Source organism: Atractosteus spatula, chromosome 1 (assembly GCF_055471065.1).
Source record: "Atractosteus spatula isolate fAtrSpa1 chromosome 1, fAtrSpa1.hap1, whole genome shotgun sequence".
Lineage (NCBI taxonomy): Eukaryota > Metazoa > Chordata > Actinopteri > Semionotiformes > Lepisosteidae > Atractosteus > Atractosteus spatula.
This window is the reverse complement of record NC_142706.1, coordinates 26,060,808-26,087,699: the sequence shown is the minus strand read 5'-3', so window position 1 is coordinate 26,087,699 and position 26,892 is coordinate 26,060,808. Positions and strand designations below refer to the sequence as shown.

Here is a 26,892-nt window from a genome sequence, read left to right as displayed (position 1 = left end):
TTTCAGGGGTTTTGATTATACATACACAATTTAATTAAATAAAAATAAAGAATGGAGTTTTGTAATGATTACCCTCATCTTTTAAAAGGAAGTATACATTTTTCTCATTAAGAAAGCTACTTTAGGACTTTAGGGCAGGTAATGCACGAAAGCAAAGGCAGCATAATTTTGAGGTCCTTTAAATCTCCACTTTAAGTAATATATAGAAAGCTGCTTTAAAGTAAATACAATCACATAACGATGTATCCACTCTAATTGCGCATCAAAACTCAATGCTGTGGCAAAATGACTTTGGAGTGCTGCTGTGTGATTCGTTACATTACCCAAAGAATCATGTAACTAAAGGAAAATTAGTAAAACGTTTCCAAACGTCTTTAACAATAGTAATTTATGAATATAAACATAATACAAATAAATTATTAAAACCACTGTACAAGACTAGCTTAACATGTTTTTTGCTACCAGCTATTTATAAGCTGGAAGTGTATTGCACTTTCTTCGGAAACATCTGCATTAAATTCTTGAACCACAAGTAACTTGGTCATTTGTGGTTATTTTAGAAAATGTTTTGACATGCTTATTTTATTTTGTTTTGCTGTTGTGAATGTTGTAAGGTAAAATGAAATCCGTGTGGTTTAACTTGTCAACATGAGTGATGCTTTGGTTCAGTGGTTATAATTTTCACCTGCCAGCTAGAAGCTCCTGGGTTTGATTCCTGACCAATGCAAAACATCGAGAGAACATTTTTCTCTAATAGTAAACTATAATAAATAATATGCTATATTGATTTTCAAATACATTTTATATATCATATCATGTTAAATATTAATGTATTTGCTTTTAAAATCTAAATAATCAAATTGTTTTATAATTAAAATTTATAATAAGAAAGTGGTATTAATAAGACAATAAACTACAAACATTTAAGATTACTGATGTTATGAAACAATGTGTTCACATCTCCTGCTTCCCCCTTCTTCCCCCCTTGAAGATGAGGAGGCTGGGGACCCTCTGCAGAGTGAGAAGTGCGAGAAGTAGAGGATGAGAAACGAAAAGTGAAAATGAGAGATTTGATATCATGAGAAATTCAGTGAGAATGGTCATGTTGTATTATGAGTTATAATTTACCTGGTCATCATATTCTTAAGCTTGTTAAGCATAAACATTTGCATTTACACAGTTTAAACTTAATGAACAACATGCTTTAACTTGAACATTCTTTTACCAAGATTGGTAGGTCTGAACAGAAGTGAGGAAAAAAATAAATTAAAACTCATATGTAGGACTTTTTCTCAATTGCAGTACATCTCGTTTTTTTTTCATAGCAGCTAGCGACAAGAACATTTGTATTCTGAATTTCATAAACTATTACGTAGTGTTTTGCACAGACATGCTAATTTTCCTTTCAATCATATATTACAGACACTCATGCAGACTGCCTCCATCTAGATGCAAGTATTTATATTAATATATTAATATTTCCCCATAGCAGAGAGTAGCTACTATTTCACTTTTCCTGCTAGGGTGTATAGATAGATTTATTGATCCCCTGAGGGAAATTATGGGTATGGGTAATGGAACAGATTGATGGCTCACAGGTGCTGTATTAGCTTAGGAACTCCAGTTTCCATAAAACCCACTGGGCAACTTCCTGGTATCTACGTCATGAGTTCCTGTGCTGCCTGGCTGTGGTGGCATCCAACATGTCCTGCCCAGTGCGCTAGTTCACTGTTGCGCACAGAAGAAATTTACATGGACCCTTTTTTTATGATTTATTTTCTAAAAATTAAAAAAAACAAAGGAGCATTTCTAGAGGTATTCACAAGTCAGGAGTACTGCAAGCTGCTAGCAGGGACCTAACTACAGTACCAGCCTAGAATATTCATTTTCACCACCTCATTACCTGCATTACCTGTATCAGACAGATGCATTCAAATGACCACTCAATTTTTATTTTTTTTTAAAGTTAGTGTTACTTATGGCAAAGAAAAAGGGCAGCTACAGAAAAAAATAGAATATATATAAAATATTTTAGATTACAATGATAAAAAAATAAATGATATATAGGCTTCAATAATTTAGTATTTAAAAGTAAATATTACAAAATTCAATTGTCATTTCTATTTTAAGAGCTTCTTTAAATTCCCTTACTCTCTGGTGGTCAAATGACCAGTATAACTGGTTTTATTTCATTTCCTGTGGTGCTATCTGCATGGAGTTTGTATGTTCTCCTTGTGTTTGCATGGTTTTTTTTGGGTGCTCCCAAAGTTCAAAGACATACTGGCAGGTTAATTGTCTTCTGGGAAAATTGGCCCTAGTGTGAATGGCTGTGTGCTCCGCAAAACACGAGCGTCCTCTCCTGTTCTGGGTATACCCCACCTTGTGCCTGTTGCTTGCTGGAATAGGCTCTTACTCCCCCATGACCCTGTACTGGATAAAGAGGTTAGAAAATGTATTGGTGGATGTATAACTGTAAAAACGTTCAAATTCAAATACCATAATGAAGATATTCTCTTCAAAGTGTTAGTTAACAAAAATGTTTTTAAATATTATTGAAGTCTGTGTGATATAGTAGCGATTCCAATTTTGTGTTGCAGATTTGTTGAACTACTAAGTACTTAGTACATAGTGCCCATAACAAAACATACTCTAAAATTCAATGTAATTTTTAATGTTTAGATATTTGCTTTGCCTAAAATAATACAACAATTGTATTTAGCATTAGCAAGAAATTACTCATTCTAAACTTTTTTAATACTTAGCCTTGAAAGATGGGTCGAATCTTTAAACAGCCTTTGAAGTGCCTATTTAAAAAAGATACAGTGAGAAACTTTTTTGATTACTTCTTCAGTTCTAAAAATATTGCCACATTTAAATCTTTTTTTTTTTAAATCCTCACAAGTTGTTACTTCGCAGTGTGTGGTCTATGTGTGTTTGTTGTTATGTTCCACATTTCTGACTTTGATTGTTCTCCCTTCCCCATTGGCCCACCATTACACTATTGTAGTTGATTCTTGTATTAGTCACACTAGTTTAGTACGGGTGAGTGCTGTTTGTCTTGTATGGTTTTGGGTAGTCAGTGGAGGTTAGCTAGGGTGTTGAAGATGCCGAAGACCGTGTGTTTCGGGTTTCTTTTGTAGTCAGGTTAGCTTTCCCTCACTTTCTTAGCCAGCTCCATTTTGTTTGTTTTTTTCTTTTCTTTGGCACCACTCTAGTTCCCTTACCCTGTGTGTTATTGTGTCCAATTACAAACCAGTCACTTGTTCAACTTAAAATCATCACTTTTGCACCGACCCTTGTTATCACGCTTCCTAGTCCCTCAACAGAACTCACCTGCGTCCAAAAATTATCCTAAATGTTACACCCCTTTACCCCTAGACACTTGGGGTCGTAACACAAGTAATTAAAATTACATGGTCTATGAGAGTTTTACTAAACTTCTTTATGTAGACAGTCAGGTGATTACCCAAGACACAAAAGCACTATAACTTGGGAATTAAAGTATCTATTCAGCAGCACAAACCGGCAGAAAAACAGCACTAGGTTCTCCTGTGCTTTTAATGGTGAATGACTGAATGACTTCACATGTCAAAAAATGAAAGCGCTAAATCTCAGGAGTGAAAGCAGCTGGAATGCTACTTTCATCGACACAAATGCAGCACTAACAAATGAGACCGGCTCGGGGATGAGTTTCCCGAAAACGATGAATCTTAGAGACTAACGAGCAACTTTAGGATGTACGTACGTAACGTACGAGCTACTTTTTCGTGGGTTTCCCCAAACCCCTCTTAATCGATCATTTAACGAGCGAGTATAAAGTACTTCTTTGTTAACCCCTCCCCTGAAGTCGCTTAGCAAGAAGCATTACAAGTCGATTGAAAAACAATCGATTGACAATACTTTCATTATACGGTGTCGGTTTTGGTCCTTCAGTGGGATGAAATAAAGTTGTGAAAAGGAATATGAAGCAAACATGACATCATAATTTAAAAACCATTTAAGCGAAAGCGTATAGATAGGCACAAAATGGGACCCTTATTGTTTCTAAGAGAAAAGAAAATAAATGACCGTAAAAGAAAACCAAGTTTAACTGTGTGGATAGTGTATGCGTCCTGCACGACGTTTTTGATGTAAAGCCATATTTTTTGGCGCGCTGCCATTGTTAAGAATCACAGTGTTTCATGAGAAAAATTTTTTATTTTTTAACATAAAACGGTATTCGAACTTTAAATATTGTATCGACCGCGGGTTTCGGTACGGAATGGAGCAGGCGTGGGACTCAGGGGATGGGGCTGAAAAACACATTTATTAACTCGAATCGGGAAAGGTACACACAGAGGGACAGGGGTTACAGCGCTGCACCTACAGTAACATACACACACACGAAGGGAAGAGACTGTATCTCAGCCTCCGTCCCACTATATACAGTCCGGTAGTCCCCAAGTGCTGTTCTCAGCCCGCCCTGCGTGGCGCTACATTGTAATACATGTTACATGTTTCACGTTCTTTATGGAATTTAAATACAATTTAAACCCCACCCCAAAAGTACTAAAAGAGGGAGTATTATTAAAACATTTGACTTATGAATATGAAATTTACCCAAGATGACTAATAAATTCATTACTGTATAAATAAATGTTCTTTTTTCGAATTTCCTCTTACATAGTACAACAAAATATCAAAATCCTTAATATAAAATCTTAGTATTCTATATTTCCAGAGAAATCCCATGACGTGAATTGAATGTGCTCTGTCTGGCGATCTCTGTCGCTAAGGTTGGCGCAAGAGGTAGCCAGTTTAAGAAGCACTTAGTGATTAACAAGTGGGTCGAGGAGCACGTAGATTACAAAGGATTTAACGTTCTGCTTTAATTACGATAGATTTTGGGAAACACTTGTAAATTAACGATCGATCTTAAGAGCAAGTTTACGATGTTCTTAGCGCTACGATGCTTTCGGGAAACTCACCCTGGTTCTCCTGCGCCCTTGTAGAGGGGCCGAGTAGTCACTCAGCTGAACAGTGATTCTCGCAGTATGAACTGATAATTGTGCAAAAACAAAAAGCTAAGCTTTCTAGGCACACTGCAAACACCCCGAGCATTCTGAATGGCTGCATATGTAGCATTTGTGAAAACTTGTTAAAACTCTGCTGCTTGAAAGATAATTTTTTGAACAAACTTACCAAAAGCATCATTATTATTTAATAGACAATTTGATTGTTGCACTCATATTCTATTTATTGAGCAGAATGCAAATATGATATATACATGCGTTTACATATAGTTATATAGGGTTCCATGTGAGTCCTGAAGGCTTCTTGGGAAGGAATAAAGTAAGAAACTTCTTGAATTCAATTTAGGCTGTTTCTCAGTTTTTCCAAATCCTCTGCTCTGCATAATAATCACAAAAATCTCCTCAAGCACCAGAGGACATCAACAAAATGCTTATTTTAACTTAATACTACCCTTATTTTTATGCAATTAATATCAAAGTACTCATAACAGAAGGAAATACCCATTCTGACCTGCACTGTGTAAAACTTTCAGAGCTGACAGGTACCTTTGCTATTTTGGATTCTAATACTTTTGTCAAATACAGGGAATACAAAGAGATTATTCTATTCTTTCTAATTTGTGGCTTTTAGACTGCCTTAGTAATGGATCCATTAAAATTCACAGGTGAGAAGACAATAATAGTGCTGTGTATTACAAAATAATTCTTATGCTGGTCATACAGTGTCTTGCAATAGTATTCAGACGAACCTTACAGTGTGCCATTTTGTGAGATTACAAAGTGATGCATACAAATTTTTTTAACTTAATTTTGTATTCAAAACTTTAATTCTCAAATTGAAGGGTGAATGTAATAAAAAAAACTAAAAGTGAAAAAATATAATTGATTCCAAAGTATTCAGACTCATGGAAAAGTGGAAGCACTTTTGGCAGCAATTATGGATGTAAATCTTTATGGGTATAGTCTCTACCAACTGTGCACTCTAGTAGTCCAAATTCTTCAGATCAGCTTGAGCTTGGGGAACGCTTATGGACAACAGTTTACAAGTCTGGTCACAGATTCTCAATAATCCTATTGAGAAACTAGTCAGGAATCCTAGCTTTTGCCTAGTGATTTACATAACTGTTCTGGTGAAAGATTAATTTTTTTAACAGTTTTAGATCTGAAGCAGGTTTTCCTCTAAGATTTGTACTATATTCTTATTAGTCTCGACAAGCTTCCCAGTCGGAACTAGAAGTAATAACATAACGCTTGTGCTATCATGCTTGAAGGAGTTGTTTGAGTGATGGACTGTATTGCATTAGACATAATGCTAAAAAAATTGGAATGATCAGCTTTACAGTGCTCAGAGGGATATTTAGTGTTTTTATACTCTTTCTCTTGATCTGTACTTTTCTACAACTTTATCCCTGAGTTCTTCTCCAAGCTCCTTGTTTTTCATGGTTAAATCCATGCTTTCAATTCACTAAGAGAACTTACATAGATACTTATTGTGAAATCATGTGAACCACTGTTATTGAACACGGATAGAGGTCACTGAACTAACTGATTTAAATTCATACAGTATTCTTTACACTTAAATTAATACAGGTTTACCACAGAAAGAAGTTTAAATGCAATCATGACTTCATTTTCCTTTCATATTAATTTTCTATTTACTTTTTTTCCTTTGAATGTGTGGAGTAGGTTGTGGACACAACAAATATTAATTTCTACTTCAAAGTACAATGACTGCAAGCTTTAAAGCAACACAATATGAAAACTGCAAGGGTATTAATAAGTTTGTATTGCACTGTATATGATTACAACATATGAGGGTATCTTTGGTATGCACTTTTTTGCCAGCAGTTAGTTCATCCAGTAATTCCAGTGTTGCATCTCTTGTAGCTACAGTACATTTTTGAACACGTATTGGGATTTTGTGTGAAAAAAAATGCACTAGGCACTTGTTTGATATGCATTTTCAAAGCCAAACAGCAATCAATAAAGTTTTTAAAGGTTTTTTTAGGCTAACAAATGCATTTAAAATTAATATTTTGTCTTAATGCTAATAATACAATCTAAATGGTAGAAGAAAACCAAAATAAAAATGAAAACATTAAAAAATATTTTTTGTGAAATAATTTATAACTAAGTGTAAATTTCCTTCTAAGCTGTGTTATCTGTATACTTTAGTATCCACTTCTTCTTTGTAATGTGTACTACCTTAAGAGCCAAGTTCCCCACATATGCTTTTAGACATCTAATAATTTGTAAGCCACTGTTAACTCCCTGCTACAAGCTGTTGCACTTTTACTTGTGTTCTATGTAACCAAATTAGAACATCAGGAAAGCAGAATCTCTGTGTTTTCTCATGTCTAATGTACTTTGAGTTTTGGAAAAAAAATGTTTATCATGCATAAAAAGTGGTTATTAACTATCTGAAACTGTTTTTTAAAGTCACACAATATCTAAGTCAGACAAGAACACAACCATTGTCCTTATTTCCGATTTTCTTAAAAAGTAAAAAAAATCAGGCGCCCAGCACTAACTCTGATATGGATGTGTGATATAAGCTAAGATATGATAGCAATTGTTGTCAAGTTGCACCCTGAATTTAATCCTTGCATTTACATGGGAATTTGTTTCAATGTGAAATATTTTAAGGTATTCCATTCAAAGAAAAAAACACACCCCAGATATTTGGGAAAAATGGGAAAATTTGGGATGCGGAACATGGTCATCTGAAGTTCCCTATCACTGTACTTAGCACTACAAACTTGAGCAGAGATGTGAGAAAAACGCTGGATCTTGAGCATGGGCAAGTATTACAGGAGCAGAGCTACTGCAATGTCCAGGTGCCACCAGAAAAAATAAAATAAAATTCTTAAGTAAGACTTTTTTCTCCTAATTAGGACTTCGTATCTCCTATGTAGGACTTTATAAAAATCCTAATTGGGACTTTTTATTTCCCAGGTAGGATCTTTATAAACTCCTATGAGAACCTTAAAACGAACCTTGAAACATTTACATTTATTTTGCCATAAACAGCATGGTGGTTTAGACATTATGGTTCTGGTGTTAATACTGCTGCAGAAAAAGCAAACTACCTGCAGAATGTACTGTACCTGCAAGGTACATTATCTGGATGGAAGGCCATAAAACAATGTGATCCCAAGGTTGCTACAGTAAAAAAAAGAAAACTGGCAGTGTCGCTATTTGACAAAGCAACTTGAGCATAGAACTTTGCAGTCACCTGCCAAGAACTTGGCATATCTTATTCTGATGCATGTACTCCCCTACTAATATATTTCAGTAATGCCCCTTACAACAGTTTCAAAATGGTCACTGCCGAAAATCAGGGCAACCAACTAAATACGGCAATTACATCACTCTTAAAGGGATATGCCATTGAAATTTAACTAAGATCATAATATGCATGTGGGATACACTATACCAAGCCAAGTGCATGATATTTCATTGAAATGTTGATCTTACTATTGTTAGTAACAGTAGCAATTGTGTTTTTACGCAAAACTACTTTTGGAAAGTAATGAAAACGTTTATGCTATACAGCATGTTGTATGCTGTTGTTCTGTTTTGAAAATACTTTTAAAATAGTTTGGGAAAGTAACCTCTCATCACAACACCAAACATTTATGCTACTTAATGGCAAATAAATCCTTGTTGAAGCCTGCCGTACACAAGAGGAGTATCGCATGTCCTAATTAGGAGAAAAAAAGTCTTACATATGAGTTTCATTTTTTTTTTCTTTATAGCATAAAATAAAGCTGCTTTACAGAGCTAACAATCTTGGTTAAAGATTATTTACATTAATGCATGTTTATGTTGTTACAGTAAAAAAACCCTCCCTGCACCCTGTTTATTATCCTTGATGTGTGAATAAGCACAAATCAAAAAAGCACTAATTAATTTACCGCCAGATCATGCTGTCTTCACTGTTTTATTGCTGAACCATTTGTAAGTAATCCTGTTCTTCAAGTCTAAACTCTGTATGGAATCTGCAAATATTTCTGCATAAGAATATGGTAAAGCATAACTCCAGTAGTTCAAGTAGGTAGCTGCATCAGCATGTGTAGGCTGCAAAGGAGCAAGTAAAGGTTTATTCCTCTCTTTTCGGCATGGAATAAACCTTTATTTGACTCTTACTACAGACCTGTCTCACTGAATTTTTCATTAAAAAACTTAAATTTTTATTATTAAAGTAAAATTTGTCCCAAATACATATTGTCATAGTGTTATCCTTCAAAAGTTTAGAGGCGTAGATGGAATGCAGCAATAATGATGGCCCAGCCAAAACTGGAAAGTTTATTATTATGAGGAATTGTGTTCCCAAAATCCACACCCAAAAAAACAAAGTGAAAAATACAAACTAACCAAGGGTAAAAAAACACAAAACTACAGTACAATAATATATACATTCATTGATTTAAAAAATAGATTGTTGTAGGCAGCTCCTATTCTACACTACGACCAACTTCCTCCTATCTCTCTTCTCCTATCTTGAGGAGGTCCTTTTCTAGGTTAAACTCCTCCCTCTAGAATAGTTCACTATAAAGCAAAAATAATTCTACAAAATAATAATCAGAATTCTGATATACACTTTTCTCCAGTGAGTACACAATCAAACAATTATATTATTAACAAACATAAAACATCTTTACTCCTTTTACATATACACATATTTTAAAGAAAATACTACCCCCGCTATGTTCTTATAAATCGATCAACGCACCTTTACAGAGTAGTGCAGTCCTGCATCAGATTATTTGAAAAAATAAAAATGGCTACATGTGGTGCTGCCTGACAGCTTGCACATTTTAAATAGCTGCATCTATATTAGTATTATCCTAATAGGTTTCACTGCCGTATTCTTGGTGTTCATCTCTAAAAAACACAGATAAAAGGATTTCCTACATTGTTCTGTATTAATGCAGCATAACGATGTCTACTCCACTAGGTATCATTAAGTATTTAAACAGACCCTAGGGTTAACTGTCTTTACAGAAATACCTTGACTTTTGTTCCCATGAGAAAGCACAAGAAAATATAGAGAAGCTGCCAAATGCGTATGAACAGAAAGCAAGAATGAAGAGTAAAATGGAGCCCTGGTGGTGACTGCATTCTGCTTTATCACTATTCATCCACAGTAATTACTAAGTAAATTAATAACTTACTTCACTAACTCAAGAAACTTTATGGGAGGTTTATATGGGATGTTTTTAAGGTCTAATTTAGTTGAGTCTTATGTAACCCAAGGTGTCAAGATTGTCAAGACATACACAGAAAAAAGAACACTATTGCTGATTTTTATTCACTGTATTCTCCAGATCCATTAATATATATTGCCTTTCTGAACAGATAACTATCTCCTCTTTTATACTATACCACTCACAAAGATGTCAAAATGCCATGGCATCTCTAAACATCACACTCAGACATTTTCTTTGTTGTTATCTATATTAAAATGATTATGACAATCATTTAATAATGATATTAGTAAATGTATAAATTATAATGTGCCACTGTTTCGATCCCTGGCATCTCCGCATAAAGTGTTTCTAAAGTTTTGTAGCAGCAGGAAATTCAGCTGATGTATCTTACACCTTCACTGTTTTTAAACTGATGGTTAACAACAAGCACCCCAACCTTAGGAAACAAATCCAAAATAATTGTTTAGTATGGTAAGAAAAACTCAACCTTTTCCCATGGACTAAAGCTCCAAGGTCCTGCGATTTGGCCTCCAGTTCTTGTACTTCATCAACCAGCGTCTTAAAACAAGTTCTTTTCATTCTAAAACAAAACAAGTAAACAGTAAAGGAATGTTTGAGATTGCAAATATTTCCAGAAATGTGACTCATAATTATGGCTTCAAGAAGATGGTTAATCTGTAACAAACCTCAAATGCATATAACAAACCTTAATGCAATAAACAAAATATGTTTTCAGATATACAGCAACTGAAATGTTCCAGGAATCATTGCAGTTATTATTATGTTAATGTAAAACCTTCACTATACTACACCTCTGTAACACCTATATATATATACTTGAGTTAGTGGGTATAAATATTAATTATCCACTCATACTGTAACACTACAATAGATGGAACTATGTCCCACTGATGTGCTCTAATAACGGTGCATCAGTGGGACATAGTATACATTTACAAAATACTGTATTTTATAATAAATTAATTTAGCATTTTACCTGATTCAACCTGATTTACCTGATTTAGCAAAATCCAAAGTACTAGTTTTGTTTTTATAGCTTGATTAGCACTGATTAGTTCATATTTATGGTGTCTGAATATCACAATCATATGTTTACCTAAGTGAGTAGTGCATTAAAAATCCTGAGCTACCATCACATATTGCCAAGATACATTGATAGTACACAGAAACCTCATGCATAGCACTTGCAGATAACACCCAAAAATTAGATGGGTTCTTTAACATTGTTTTTTGCATTTGCAAGAATTAAGTCTGAGTGGCACATAACGTTTCACAAACAATAATGCTTTCACTTTGATTGGGATGTGGGATTATAAACATAAGAACATAGAGGCTACAGATGAAAGGAGGCCATTGTTCCGATTCTCACAACACTTTGTGCATAAATGCATCTTTTGTAGAAACAGTGCTATTTGCTGTGACTTCAGGGTTTCACATACTGTAGTGAACAGAATAACAATTTTCTCTTGCATGTTACTCAAGTCCTACGCATGTCTGTGCCATTTTGGGAGGATGGTACTACTACTGCAGCTACTACTATTAATAATAATATAATTGCACAAATAATTTATGTTTTTAACCAGACCTAAAATGGTGCTTTTCATTACTGGACACAAAAACAACTAGAATCATAGTAGGAACTCACACTTTGTATGTGACATCAAATAACAGAGACGTCACGGGGATAAAGAAAAGGCCCATCCAAAACACTCCAGAGGTAAACAGCATGTCAGCCTGTGCAGAAAAAAACCCCACAAAATCATGTTTTATGTTCTGTGAATCAAATATACAAAATTATAAATAATTATTAAAATTATTTATTGAATATTCTGATAGTAGAAACACTCCATATCTCCATCTGAAAAAGGATTACATCAATGAAGAGAAAGGAAATTGAAAAGTAAAAGATAAGGAGATACACATTTTATGTTTTTTTTAAAGAAAATGTATTATAGGGTTACGTTCAGGCAAATGAGAAAATTTGAATTATTAGAAATTTCATACAAGTGCAAACGTACTGTGGCATAATATATTAAGATGCATATGACACAATATTGTCGTAACAAAGAGTATTTGGCATAAGAAAGAAGGTTCAAAAGAATCACCCTATGGTAACTGTTGGATGATTGAAGCATTCTGGGAATAACTGAAGCAAATTTACTTTTATCCAACAAACTAGATAAGGAAATGGCACTACAAGAAAAGCCTTATAATGTGCTACACGTTTCTTCTGTTCAGTTGTCACAATTATGACATTTAAATCCCCCATTTGTGCCTGACAAATAATTTCTAGAATTTTAAATTTGGTATTTTATACCAAAAATTAATATTGCAGTTTCTGTGCAAATCCAACTTTAGATAATGATTGAAGTGATAAAAAAATTTTAAATTACATTTGATGTAAAAATAGATTAAGTTTGTAGACTGATGAATGATTTATTCAATGCACCAATGATACAAACAACATTTCTGCTATTAAATATGGGAAGTAGAATTCAAAGTAAATATATTTTCATCTCTTCATTTTAAGTTTGCTTGTACATTCTGAGGGTCACAGAGGAAAAATCTACCTGTATTTGCTAAACATTTTTTCTGATGTTTAAAAGTCACGTGCAGCCTATACTATTTGTTTAGGCCAAATTAACTGAAACAACCTGCCATTGAATTTCTTAGAGCAAATTACACCCTGGATTCTAAATTACCTAATGATAAAACTATACAAAAAATAGTCCAGAAATAGAAATAGAAATATCTATTACAGGTATTAAAATCAAAATGGATGAAAAACAATAATACTTAAATCTGTCATCTGTTTTCAAATAGCTTAAATTAAAAGCATAAACGCAATAATAATAATAATAATAATAATAATAATAATAATAAAATATTTGATGTTCTTAAAAATAAAAGTTTCATTAATCATACAGTTATATAATTTAAAGTGTGATGTGTTAATTTTATTATTTTGTTTCCTTGATCATACTATTAAAATTTACAATATCACTTTTGTTCTATATTCTGCATTTAGTTTGATTTTAATTTGAAAAATATGAACAAAATGATCACTAAGGTACAAAACATTACAAATCTCAGTCTTCACATATATTTTATAATGCTTCTCAGAGAGTATAACACCTATATATATTTAATGGTAGTTTTTTTACTTTCCTTCTTGAATAAAAATGAAACAAACTTCAGCTTTTTAAATGTTCAATTCTTATTTCTTATTTCTTATCATCAAAGTAAGAACGTTGTTGTTTTTATGATATAATTATGAATTACCATATAGTGTAGTGGATAACAAAATTAATTAAAATTTAATTGAAATAAATGTGTAAACATTTTAAGAACCTAGATGCATTGGGGACCTGTGTTGTGGGAGGTCATACTATGAGGAAGGTGTCTTCTGTTCAGCTACAAAGGATGTTGTTGCAAAACTCTCTTCGTAACTATGAAAAATGTAACTATGAAAATGTATGCTTCAATGGAGCACAAATCTATAAACCAGGTGTCATAAATGCTGGAATGGGTATATTATTTATTTGTAGCCAAACAGAGCACTGAATTGTCAAAGTAAGATCACTATTTCTTTATACAGTAGTTAACAAAATAAACAGACATTTTACACAATAATATGTGTAACAATTCTAAGAACACAGTAGCATTGATGATTTATGTTGTGGGAGGTCAGGATGACACTTTCCATTTGGCTATGAAAGACATGCCTTTTTAATGTAGTGAAAATCTCTTGGTTACTGTGAAAAACAGAAAAATATCTGCAAATGCACATTTTGTTACAGACAAAATTAATAAATCCAGAGTTTGAAAAATGAAGAATGAGTGTATCATCGTAGGGATGAGCAGCTTGTGTAACATTGTTAAAAACTGTCTGGAGAAAGCTACATTTTTATTTTATAAGCATACCAATAAATTATTACAGCTTAAGTTTATTTAAATGGTAAACCATTTTAAGCAGCTTAAGATGGTTCAGTATTACCCTGTATAACAGGTTACCTCTTATATTTACCTTTTTATATACAGTTATCTAGCTGTGTTCTGTTTACTCCATATGAAGAAGAAAAAAGAAGTTTTAAAAAGAAAGGTTAATCATTTCCTATTGAAAGTTTTAGTCTATTAAAAATATGTATACATTAAAAAACATTAGAAATAAAGATGCACAAGTCTTACATAAGATTTCCTTTCTGTTTAACAAAAAAATATCTTCCTGTTAGCAAATATCAAACAAGTATACGGATGAAACAATTTACAGCAATTAGAAACCTATGTGCTGAACTCTGTTCATCATCCCTGAGTACTGAAATAGTACAAAAGTTATAATGTAGGTTCAGGAATGTTAATTCCAGCTATTGTGATGGTAAATATAACAGAGGACAATTGGGTCTTGCTATTCACTCCATCCCGGACTTTGGCTTTAGAAATGACCAACATGAATTGAGAAAAGCCAACTTTTTTCCTGTGTAATATTTGAAAGCCTGTCAGATTTTTTCCTTTTTTCGTGAACCTAATCCAAACTTTAAAGATGTAAAGCTGACATTCGCAAAAAAGAAAGAGCCTCTTTGTGTAGCTTTTTTTGTATTAAGAAAAAATCAATTCCTAGCGAGCCATTTCCTTCTTTCTTTATAAGAAAGCTACCCCTCAGTTTGAAGAGCTCAGTTTTGTTTCTAACTTTTCACATCCCTCAATACACAAGGAAATCATCTGGGAAAGGCAAGGCAATCCGTCTGAGACAATGGCTATAACAGGGGAAGCCTGTTCTACAGACAGAGCCAGCCTGCCTCACTATGTGGTTTACAAACTGTCTCAAATGTGTGAGATCTGTGGTTTTTGCCAAGATCTCTCCCCCCTCCCTGGCTTCTCCTCTGGGCCTTGAGCAATCAAATGGATTTGGTTAAAAAAAGTGACTCCCAAGGGGATTCGTAAGAGATCAAAAAATCACTCAGATTCAATGCCCATTGCAGTGGAGGCCTTACAATACCCAAGAGAAAATCCAAGTCGTCAATGCAATAAGACATCTGTAAAGAATAATAATCTGCAAAACTACCACCTAATTTACCCTGCAAACCCAACTGTTTCTTTGGTCACCTGATCTAAATGTCTCATTACCATACCTACTCTCAATCTGAAGTTAGTGTTAGTAAAGATGACAAAATTACAGAAGAAAAGTTAAATCCCACCTTCATTATTAAAATCAAATACTCTGAGCAACAGCATTACGAAAGATACATTTCCTTAAATGTTCAAACTCAGTTTATTGCAATGTTAATTTGGTCATCATTTTTAAATATCTGCTTTTGTCATGTCATCTACTGCAACAAAGTTTTAGCAGGATCTATTATTGCTTTCCTGTTCAGACCAACCAAAAAGTCTATGGTACAAGTGTTACTTAGAAGCAAAGATGCTGACCAAATAAAAAGGCATAAGCAGTACTTGAGTAACAGATGTAAATATTTTTTACAGATTTTAGACTTCCTGTTTAAAATTATGAATAAGATAAACACAAAAAGGTGAAGCAAACATATATTTTCCTTGTCTTTTAAGTTCTGTTAAATATGATTACACATTTTATCCATAATAACCTGAGAAAAAAATCAGTTGAAATGATACTTATTTCATTCACTGAAGGGAACTTAAATCCTTTAATTAAAAACAAATCTAAATTATAAATTGTAAATTTATATATAAAGTATCCAAACTTGTAAATGAAGGCTGGACAATTTTTTAAAATCCACACCCACTAGTACAGCTGTTTTTGCCTATATTACAATCTTCTCAACTAAAAAAAGCTCAAGCAATTCTCATATTTCAAACCTTCCACTTTTGAAATTGTCTGGAGAGTTCTCAGTTATTATACTGTAAGTCACAATTCAGCTTTTGTAACACTGTTTAGAAAATTGACATTTTGTCTTTAGGTTAATTCAGTTTTTTATAATAGACTAATTGGCATATTAAACATCCATCATCTGAGGCAGAATTAACACCTAGCAAAGCATAAAACATAGTTTATGTTACTGAATGCACTTTAAGCATTAGTTGGGCACTTTATTTAAACAATTTAGAAGTGATATGTATTTTTTGAGTGCATTTTACAAATAGGAATTTATTAATTTGAAATGTTGTTGATGGCTTTAATATTAGTGTGCATTTGAAAAAAAAATGGAACAAAGCATTTAATATCTTTACAGAATAATTTACACTTTCAATAAAACATCTAATTCCTTAACATGTTTTTTTCATTGGATTATTTTTTTTCAAGTAGTAGAAACAAATGAATGCAGATGAAATTTACTTTCATCAAGTCCTGGACTACAGGTACTGCAGTGACTCTTCGAAAGAAATCTGTGCTGGTCAGTTTTTCCTATTCCTACCAGTGCACAGTTTTGCAACTTGATGAGAAACATATACCCAGATCTCTTCATTTAGGAAAGCAAAACCACATACAGAACAATTTCTATTGATTCATTTACTTAATAAAAATATGTAGCATTTGTGAAATAAAATTGAATTAATTGTCTTCATTACTCTGTTCTCCTCCTCACTGATGTAGTGAGCGCACTGGTGTACTTTGGCTGCCGTTGCATCATCCAGGTGGGAGCTGAACACTGGTAATGCAGGGGAATCCCCATTACCTGTAAATTGCTTTGGCTGGAGTGTCCAGAAAAGAACTATATAAGGATAAGGAATTATTATTACTATTATTACTATTATTACTTGTTGTTATCTTTATTAATTATCAAATACTGAACGCGCAATGGACAACTGTTAATATTTAATAATATATAATTAAATTGTATTTTTTTAAATACTTTAAAACTGCAAAGCTTCTTTAGTCAAGAGGTGTTGACTGAACTCAATAAAGAATGTAATAAAAACCACATACATGAGGTGAACTTCGACCATATTACACACTTTTTCTTCACACAAATAATTACACCCCCAAGCACAGTCAACACACTTTTCATTTTCTCTCAAATACACACTCAGTCTGGTTTACACTCACCCATGCCAAGGTCCTTCTCTGCTCCCGTAGTGGAGACATTAAACATCACTCAATGCCAGACAGCATTTGAACAGAAAACACCTGCTACGACTTTTTTCCACATAATTGGGTCTCTGCACTTACTGCTCTCTTGATGACTTCTGAGTCTTCTTCGACTGCTGTCTTCATGCGCACCATTCACTCTTACAAACAAACATGCTGGAAAGACCTCCTGAGTGTCTGTAACTCTCATCCACCCATGCAATGCTTCTCTGTCTCCACAGCAAACATACAGTGATGACATGGGGTTTTGCAGCCTACAGCGAGTCTATTGGCTAGTCATGCTGCATCGTTGGAGACTCTTACCATCAATCTCTGTTGCCCATATGATTGCTTTCCACCAGTTTCCCTCTCGGAGCCCAGGTGGACAGCACAGACTCTATTCCAGCCACATTTCATACACTTCTCATCATCCACATATACAAACTCTCTTCTGGTGACCTCAGTCTCACAACATTCACACATGACACTATGCTAATTTTTCCTTGTGCCTCAGCTGCCCTTCCTAAATAGCCTTGCTGAATCTCTGTCGAATACACACACTCAAAATCCCCCCTTAGCTGCTGTCGTTTTCTCTTTTTCACTTCCGGCCAGCGTGCATTCAATACTCCCATAGCTGCCAGTTCACTTGTATGCTCGGCCAGCTTGCATCACAAGCTGTCTGAGAAAATAGTGCAGGGTCCTCATGATCCAAGAGAGTCAATAATTCACTCTTTACCGCTTGAGAGAGTCAAGCAGTCCCTCTAGAGAAGTCAGAGAGTACATATACACTGAACAGCTCATCACTGTAGCTCACCAAGTCCTCAATTCTCTAGAGCAGTGGCTTCGTAAACCAATACCAGCTGACAGCCTGTCACAGCCAGTATTGTATAACAGTTCTTTGCCTAATTAATGAAAAAGAAATTTGCAGATTTCTATTGTATAAGCAAACTGTGCAGAATTTCTATGCAGAGACTAATGTGACATTAATCACCTATGAATATAACTGTTGACATAACATTTTAAAACAAAATATTCAAAACCAAAGCTGATTATTTATTTCAGCTAACAGAACAGCTAAATATTTAGTGTATTTAGTATATATAAACAGTAAAAAACAAGTTTTTATACTAAAGGACCATTTTCTCTTCCCATTATAATGTGGCTCTAAAACAGTTACAGTGTCTTCAGAAAGTATTCTGAAGAAAAGTCTCACCTGTATTTTTTCACAATTTGGTATTCTGCGAACTCAAATAGAAACAGTAATATGAATTTTTTGTCACTGATCTACTTTAACATTGCTCTATAATTTCAAAGTGGTCCAAAAGTTCTAAAAGTTTTTACATGTAATTTAAAAGACAAAAACACTGAAATATCACAATTTAATAAGTATTTACCCACTTTGCTGACATGATTTGAGACTACATACACCCGAATAAAAACACATCTAGAGTTTGGAAAGTTACAAGAAACACAGTCAGGTCCATCATGAGGAAGTGATAAGAATATGTAACCACCCAGACTAAAGTAGGCTCTCCTCTCAAACTGATCAACTAGACAAGAGGGACCTTAGTTATAGAAGTGACCAAGAACCCAATGACCACCCTGGCATAACTAGAGTCCCATGTATGAAATGGGAAAACCTGTCCATTAGACAACAATCTCTGCAGCAGGTTTAGCCTATCTCTTTGGCCTGAATGCAAAGCACTATGCCTGGCACAAAATGAACACAGCTCATTACCCATGTAACACTATCATCACCATGAAGCAGCGTACTAGTATGGGGATGCTTATCATTGGCAGCGACTGTGGCACTTGTCAGGATGACACAAATGACTTCAGAATAAAAAGGTGAATGTCCACAAATGACCTAGCCTTAGCTGACGATAATCCAACTCAAAATCTGTGGAAGCACTACGGTTCACCAAAACTCACCATTCAACTAGACAGAGTGTGAGCAAATCTTAAAAGAAGGATTGGCAAATATCCTCAAAATCAGATGTCCACAACTAATACAGGTGTACCCAAAAATAATGCAAAAGGTGCTACTATGAAGTACTGACTCAAGGAGGTGAATACTTCTGTTAAAAAAATATATTTCCATTTTTAATTTTTATAAATTTTTGTTACTCAACAAAAAATATTTTTACCTCTTTAAATTGTTACATACAGATGCAGCCATTCAAAATACACGGTACAAACCCGAACCGCAGGCATCTACATGTGCGCCACCGCGCCCTACCGCGGTATGTGATTGGCTGGCCAAAATGACCGACAGCCACTCGTGGTGCATTGGTCGGTAGTGAAAAGATTTAATCATTTAATCTCTTTACTGTGCACATTTTAATCGCTTAGTATTGAACATTTACTAAAATACTAAAAAAAAAAAATCGGTTTCAACACCATGGGTGCTGGTTTTAAGACGCTGCTGAGTAAAGAATAGGAATTTTCCTGCTGTCAGCAGTATTGTGTATACAGTTGACCCTTACCTGAATTAAAACAGGACATAAAGAAAGGGTTTCAGAAATCAAACAAAACTTTATTCCATGTTTTGTGGTCTGGGTAATTGGAGGCTACGCTGTTATGCTTCCTATGGTGATATACGGGTTTTTCGCACGAAGCCTATTTCTTTAGATACGCGATTCCATATTATATTCCCTATTAATCAAATTCTAAAAGTATGCTTCTGTTTATTCCGGTATCGAGCATATTCGCAGAAAAGCTTAAAACTATCACTTTTCTCACAAAGTACTGTATACTGTATAAACATACAGTAACGTGGTGAGAAGGAGCAAGGAGCACGTAAAAACGTTTCCGAAATAACCACATGTAAGACTTTGATGCTTAAAATGTTTAGGGAGAAATGGAATACTGGTGTGTATATTTTCTTTAAAATACCAAGACCTGCCATATACAGTTTACATACAGTAATATGTTTATGTTCCTAAATTAATATCTTTTATGAGCATGTGAAAGGCATGGTGAATCGGAGATTCTCAAGAATTACCTTGTATGATTGGAAACAAATGCGTGATTGGATCAACGATATGCTGTGGTGTTACTTTTTGTCAATGAAAAAATAAAGTATTTTCGTTTACACAGACGGTTACAAAGAATGTGGACCAGGGTAATACTTTGAGTTTACAGGTTGTCCAAGGTCATTCATCATTAATACTATTAGTAATATCTTCGGTAAAGACTTTGATGGCGACAGCTCAAACGCTGTTCACGAGAGGTTGAGCTTTATTAGCTGTACCTGGCGGTAATTCCGGATACTATTATCTTACTTGCAGTATTATGCGGTATTATACAGTAACCTGCGTTATGACGTGTTATACCGCGACACGCCCATCGCGTTTTACCGCGGCATACCCCGCTCGTTTTGAATGGCTGCATCTGTATGTTGTATGAATCAAATCGAAAAACCATTTCAATTAAAAACTGTACAACAGTAAAGTAAAATCTCAAAATTGTTAAGTTTGACATTGGTAGTTTTTCTATTTGTGTGAATTTTTAGTGACCACTTTTTCCACATTTACAGATGCAAAGAAGGCCAAAAGAGTGCTGTGATTATCAAAAGGAATAATATACATAAAATATAACGCAATATATTTTATTCTTAATTCAGGCATATTACATTCAATATGCAGCTTTAGAGACAGCATAAAGGAATGGAAAATCATCAGACAGACAAAGGCAACTAACTAGTTCAGAACAAACAGGAATGTCTGGAAATTATTTTAAGAGACATTGAAGATAGAAAATAGGTGAAATTTCTTTACACACAGTCATGGAGGTCTTGACCGTCCTAGTCACATTGTTTGAGCTGATTCTGTGAGATCATTTAAAAAAAAATGGCTATATGATGTATACTATTATCTAAACATATAAGATTGGTCAAATAGTAACAAATATGCTTATAGTTATTGAGACATACTGTACACATAAAGCTCTTTATACAACAAAGCAACAAAAGAAACTGGTCTCATGAACTGTTATGGTAAACTGTATTTATCTGTTAATATGCAAGTGTTCTTCTGTGATGGTGCAGAATTGCTAGCATTTTAAATGGGATGTCTTGATTTTAATCTCTAGTCAATATATGGAGGCTGATTTTTTAACAGTTGAAGAATTAAGTGATAGCAATCAACCTAACAATACTTTTACAATACCTTGTAAAAGTTTTCATTCCTCTCCAATTCTGCATGCTCATTTTTTAAAATACAAATGTTGAAATATAAATGATGAATACACAACTTAAATTTGAAATAATTTATGTACAACTTGTGATGCTGCTGGGGGCGCAGTCATCATATGGGACTTTTAGTAGGCGGGTCTTGAGACCCAAAGTAGTGTTATAATTTACAGCACTTTTATTTAAGTTTGCAATTAAACAAGAAAAGAGCAACAAAAAGTAAATAAGCAGACAGTATAAATCAACAGCTTAACTCATGGATGGAAGTTCTACAGTACTTCATTTTGTCTTCTAACTAAATATTGGGTGTAGCCATCTGCCCCCAATATGCAAAAGAATCTATATTGCCATAATGTGATGAAGAAATCGAAAAATAAATATAATTCTTTACTGCAAATCTGACTTTAAGTGTCATCTGATTTCCTTTTATTTTCTTCAGTGCCTCCCTCTGCTTTTCACTGGAGTTTTTTTTCTGTACTCTTTTCTCAACTTTCCGTTTCACTTTACAGGCTGTCCTTTAAGTATAGTATTCAGCTTATTAAACTTTCCCTGTTCTTCTCATCCTCAGTCAGCAACACAGACTCCAGAAAACAGATAAGCAACTGACATATCCTTTTTGCATTATAGGCAACTCTCTCGGCACCTCTTTTCATTTCATAAACGTCCAGTAAAAATAATTTCTTTCTTCAGTGAGGTAAAACAATAAAAGATGTTTTATTTACTCACAAACCAGCGTATCATTGGTTCAGGCTTCTATTTCAGTATATAGTGTATTTTTCTTGTTTGATCTTGTTCATCACTTTTGCTGTTGATTTATACTGTCTGCAAAAAGACATGTCTAGCTCCAGAAATGACATCAGACACCAAATTATATTCCGTTTTCTGTCCGTGACCATCTTAGTGTGGTGAAAGATTTAAATAAAATCCATTACCCACCTGGGGAAGAAACGTCCATCAACTCTCAGGTCCCTAGGGACATCTCAATCTTTATCCATGAGTTGTTGTGAAAGCTCCTTTGTGGTTGAAATCTACTGCCCAACTGATGGTGTGATTTGTCAAAGTGATTTTGTGTACCTGAACTAATTAAAGCTTGCCCTAGCAATGGGGTGAATTCTCTTGCAAACAAAATATTTTCAGTGTAAACATTCAAGTTTTTGTATTAAATATTCACTTTAAAAAAGTATATACTGTACATCACTATATGCTTAGGTTTCTTCTGTCAGCTGACATAATAAGCTGTTAAATGGCATAAGTAAAATATTATGAAAACAAAACCTTTAAAGACTTACAAGCAAATACTACCCAATTACTCTTTTACTTGAACTTGAAGTATGAGAACATCATATGCTATGGAAAAATTAAAATTATACTAAGGCTAGGCTAAAAAAATTAGAATTATTCTAGGCTTGAAGCTCAAACATTTGTAAATAGTAGGAGTTAGTGTTATAGATTGCATAACAAAAGAGTCATGGTGTTCCAGTGGCCATCTTGATTTATACAATTCCCCATGGTCTAATATAGCCATTCTGTTGGTACTTGTATCATACCTATAAAGTTCAGGATTAACTGTTCAAACAGATTTGGAAGAACAGATGTTACAGGGAACATTTATCAAGTACGTGCTAATCCACCAAAATTCAGACCACGTAGAGGAAGTTTTAATTCTGAAAATAGAACAGCAGTTCTCCCACCATTGTACTTAGAGGAACATAAGTAAACTGTCCTGTCACTAGAATGATTCTAATCATAATTGTAATTGGCCAAAATTAAACGGGAACAGGCTGCATTTTGCCAAGCAGTTGATGCCCTTTTGTGTCCAAGAAAATTGACACGAACAAGTGCAATCACAAATCCAATGGTTTGACTGCCCCACTTTAAATTAGACAGTATAACACCAGTAGTAAAAAAAAAAGTGTTTGCAATATCCAGGAGGTTCCAGTCTTCTGTCTGGAAGTCTAACAATCTTTCAATTAAAATAGGTTCCTAGTCATGGCCTGAAATGGGACAATATAACTGTAAGAAACTCCAGTACCTCTCCAGATATGTCTGGTGCCAGAGGGATCACAGGCCACAGAGAGGAGTAAATCCCAAAGAAAACCACCCACATGCCGATACTTCCCCAGATGGCTATGTGGCTAAACTGTGGAGAAAAAACAGCAGAAAATTAACTATAAAACTAAGTACTTTGTGTAGCTTCTTTATTATTATTAATAATAATAACAACAACAATAATAACATTAATAATTCTTCGTTGTCAGAATACATTTAAATTTACTTTAAATGTTTAATTAAAATACATGATTTAAAATGTTGTAGTTGGAATTAATGTATGATACTCTATCCTATTGAAAATACTTTTATTGGTACTGTATGTTCAACAGCTGGCAAAAAAAGACGCAAAACACATCAATTTATAAACTGCAGGACGTAAATGTGAGTTAAACAGGTTATGCAATTACATATATGGGCCACTTGTACACTGTACAGAGGAGCAGATGAGGCAAAATTCTCAGCAGCTAAGAGGTTAATTAAAAAAAATGTAATCTTAAGTTAGCCGAGGGTTTTTAAATGAGAAACATAACTGGACAAAGTTAAGGTTACCAGGGGTGCTGCCAAAAAAGTAACAAAAATGTGGAACACTTTACACTATACTTTTATTTGCTGAGAATTTCTTAGTAATGGATGATTTCTGTACCTACCCTTGTCCATGATGATGTCTCAAGCCCAGCTTTGAGACAAACTGTGATGACCACAAACTGTGAAAATATTAATAAAAATAATAAATTTCACCATGTTTTTCTTTTCATCCATCTATTTTCTAACCGTTTCTTCCAATTCAGACTTGCGGAGGAGCCAGAGCCTATCCCAGCAAGCAAAGGGCCTATGGCAGGGTATACCCTGGAGAAGATGCCAGTGCATTGTATGGCTTACACAGACACAGACATACACAAACTCACATTAAGGCCAGTTTTCCCAGAAGCCAGTTTTATCAGTATGTCTCCAGACTGTGGGAGAAGAGCGGAGGACCCGGAGGAAACCCACAAGGACACTAGGAGAACACACAGTCCCCAAAGATAGTACTCTGGTCTGGAATTGAACCCTGTGGCTCCAGCACTGTGAGCCAGCAATGCTAACAATGTACCACCATGCCACCTGCGTCTTTTCATTAACCCAAAAAAATAATAGAATAGAAGTGATCTTCAATATACTTCCATGATACATAAACATCACTAATCTATTACAATTCTTAAATACTTCATCTGGGAAAACTGGTGTATATCCAATATTTATATGCTGCATGTGGATTTATTTGCTGCATTGGCATTAGAAAACAGTAGGAATATTTTATGCTGGTCTTGTTTGTACTTTCCATAACGTAAGAACTATCATGTCCAACTTGAACTACTATCCATCATTTGGAGTCTTAGATATTTCACCTTTTTCTACTCTATTCAACATCTTTCCCTTTTCATGCAAAATCACAATTTTATATCATTTTTCTGAAATGTTATGGAAAAACATCCATTTTGTATTGAGATAATAGTTAACCCTGAAAGATTTGAAATTACAGTACAAAAGTAGCCTTATAGTTTTATAGAAGTGTACAGAGGATCAAATTATCTAAATGATGAGCAACATCTGAAAATGTGACAAATAAATCTGATTGGTAAATGTGATCAATTAGCTACAATTCATCATAATTGCCTTACTTTGAACTGTTATGATCAAGTTTTTGAAGTTTCTGATCAATGTGAAATAAAGATTGCTAAGTGACAAGCTTGATTTCTCCTCATCCAAACTAAGTCGAGGCAAAACTGATATAATAGTACAAAACCCAAGTGAAGGCATCCTAAGTGAGTAAATTGTTGATAACATATACAGGTGCTATCAAAATATTCACCCCATTGGACTTTACATTTTATTGTGTTACAATATACAGTGCAGCCCATAAGTATTTGGTCCCCTAAAATGGGAGGACTATTTATAAAAAGGGTTGTGATTCCTATATGGTTCACCTAATATAGACGTAAATACCCTTGAATTACAACTGACAATCTGCACTTTAACCTCATAGTCATTGTTTCATTTCAAATCCAATGTGCTGGAGTACAGGGCCAAAACAACAAAAATTGTGTCCTTGTCTAAATACTTACGGACTGCACTGTAGAATCATAATGTACTTAACTAGGAGTTTTTACTACTGATTAACAGGAAACACTCTTGTGAAAACAAAATTCTACAGATCCTCCTAAATTAATTATAAATATAAAATGGAAATTAACTGATTGCATAGGTATTCACCCCCCTTTGAGTCAATATTTGGTAGAGGTATGGTTGGCAGAAAATTATGACATAAGTCTTCTTGGTTAAATATTGCACATTTGGTTACTAAACGTTTTGCCCATTTTTGTTTGTAAAATTGCTCAAACTCTCTCAGGTTACATGGAAACTGTTGGAGAACAGCAATTTTCAACTCCTGCCAAGTGTTGATTGGATTAAGATTCATGTTTTGACCGGGCTACTCCAGAACACTGACTTTTTTTGTTAAACCACTCCAGTGAGGCTTCGGCTGTATGTTTTGAGTAACCGTCCTACTGGAAGTTGAATCTTCTCACAAATTCCATGTTTCTTGCAGACTGCAGAAGGTGTTCCTCCAGGATTTCTTTGTTCCTTGCTGCATTCAGGCTCTGATGGAGCGCAGCTTCACTATAGCATGATAATGCCACCACCACGCAGTAGGGATGGTGTGCTCAGGATGATGTTCACTGTTATACTTGTGCCAAACATAGCGTTTACCGTTGAAGTCAAATAGGTCATTTTTGGTTTCATTAGACCATAGAATCTTCTTCCACTTTGTCTCAAAGGGCATTTAGATCTTTAGAATTTAGTTTTTACTTTCACATTATAGAGTGTTTTGTGTCAATCAATGGCATATACTGTAAATACATTTTGATTCTATATTGTAATACAGTAAAACACTAAAATGTGAATATTTTTGATAGCCATTGTATATATGTACTGCCATTACTGATTGTCGAAGACTTTTGCACAGCAATGTATAATATACATTTAAATCAACCACAAGTTATGTCAGTGAAATCCACATACTTGTGTATATAAATAGAGGACTAAAAGTATAAATAGAACTGGAATTGTGTTTTTGCTAAACTAAAGCAAACCAAGGTCAATACAGTTCACTTCCCATTGCCTTTCATCTGAGCTGATGCATATTAACAATGGCAAAACATATCAAAATATACAAGTTAGTCTGACTTCAAGCATTTATTCAGTTTGAGATATTACACAATGGATAGTTTAAATAGTTATAGCTACATATAATTACATAGTTATACTTAATTTTGAAGCATTCAACTCTTACAATTGAAGGAACCTGTTCTAGCTGTTCCTTGCTCT

General features: G+C 34.3%; 1 protein-coding gene across 3 annotated transcripts in view; it reads right to left on the bottom strand.

Annotated features, from left to right (window-relative positions):
* Nucleotides 1-26,892, bottom strand: part of atp8a1 (ATPase phospholipid transporting 8A1) — a 372,853-nt gene that overhangs the window by 3,914 nt on the left and 342,047 nt on the right. For all 3 annotated transcript variants that reach the window (XM_088910036.1, XM_088910046.1, XM_088910027.1), the window contains 4 exons: nt 24,177-24,233; nt 23,510-23,617; nt 11,892-11,980; nt 10,713-10,805 (listed from right to left, as the gene is read on the bottom strand). In XM_088910036.1, the coding sequence (XP_088766162.1) occupies nt 10,713-10,805; nt 11,892-11,980; nt 23,510-23,617; nt 24,177-24,233 (347 nt within the window). The remainder of the gene's footprint in view (nt 1-10,712; nt 10,806-11,891; nt 11,981-23,509; nt 23,618-24,176; nt 24,234-26,892) is intronic.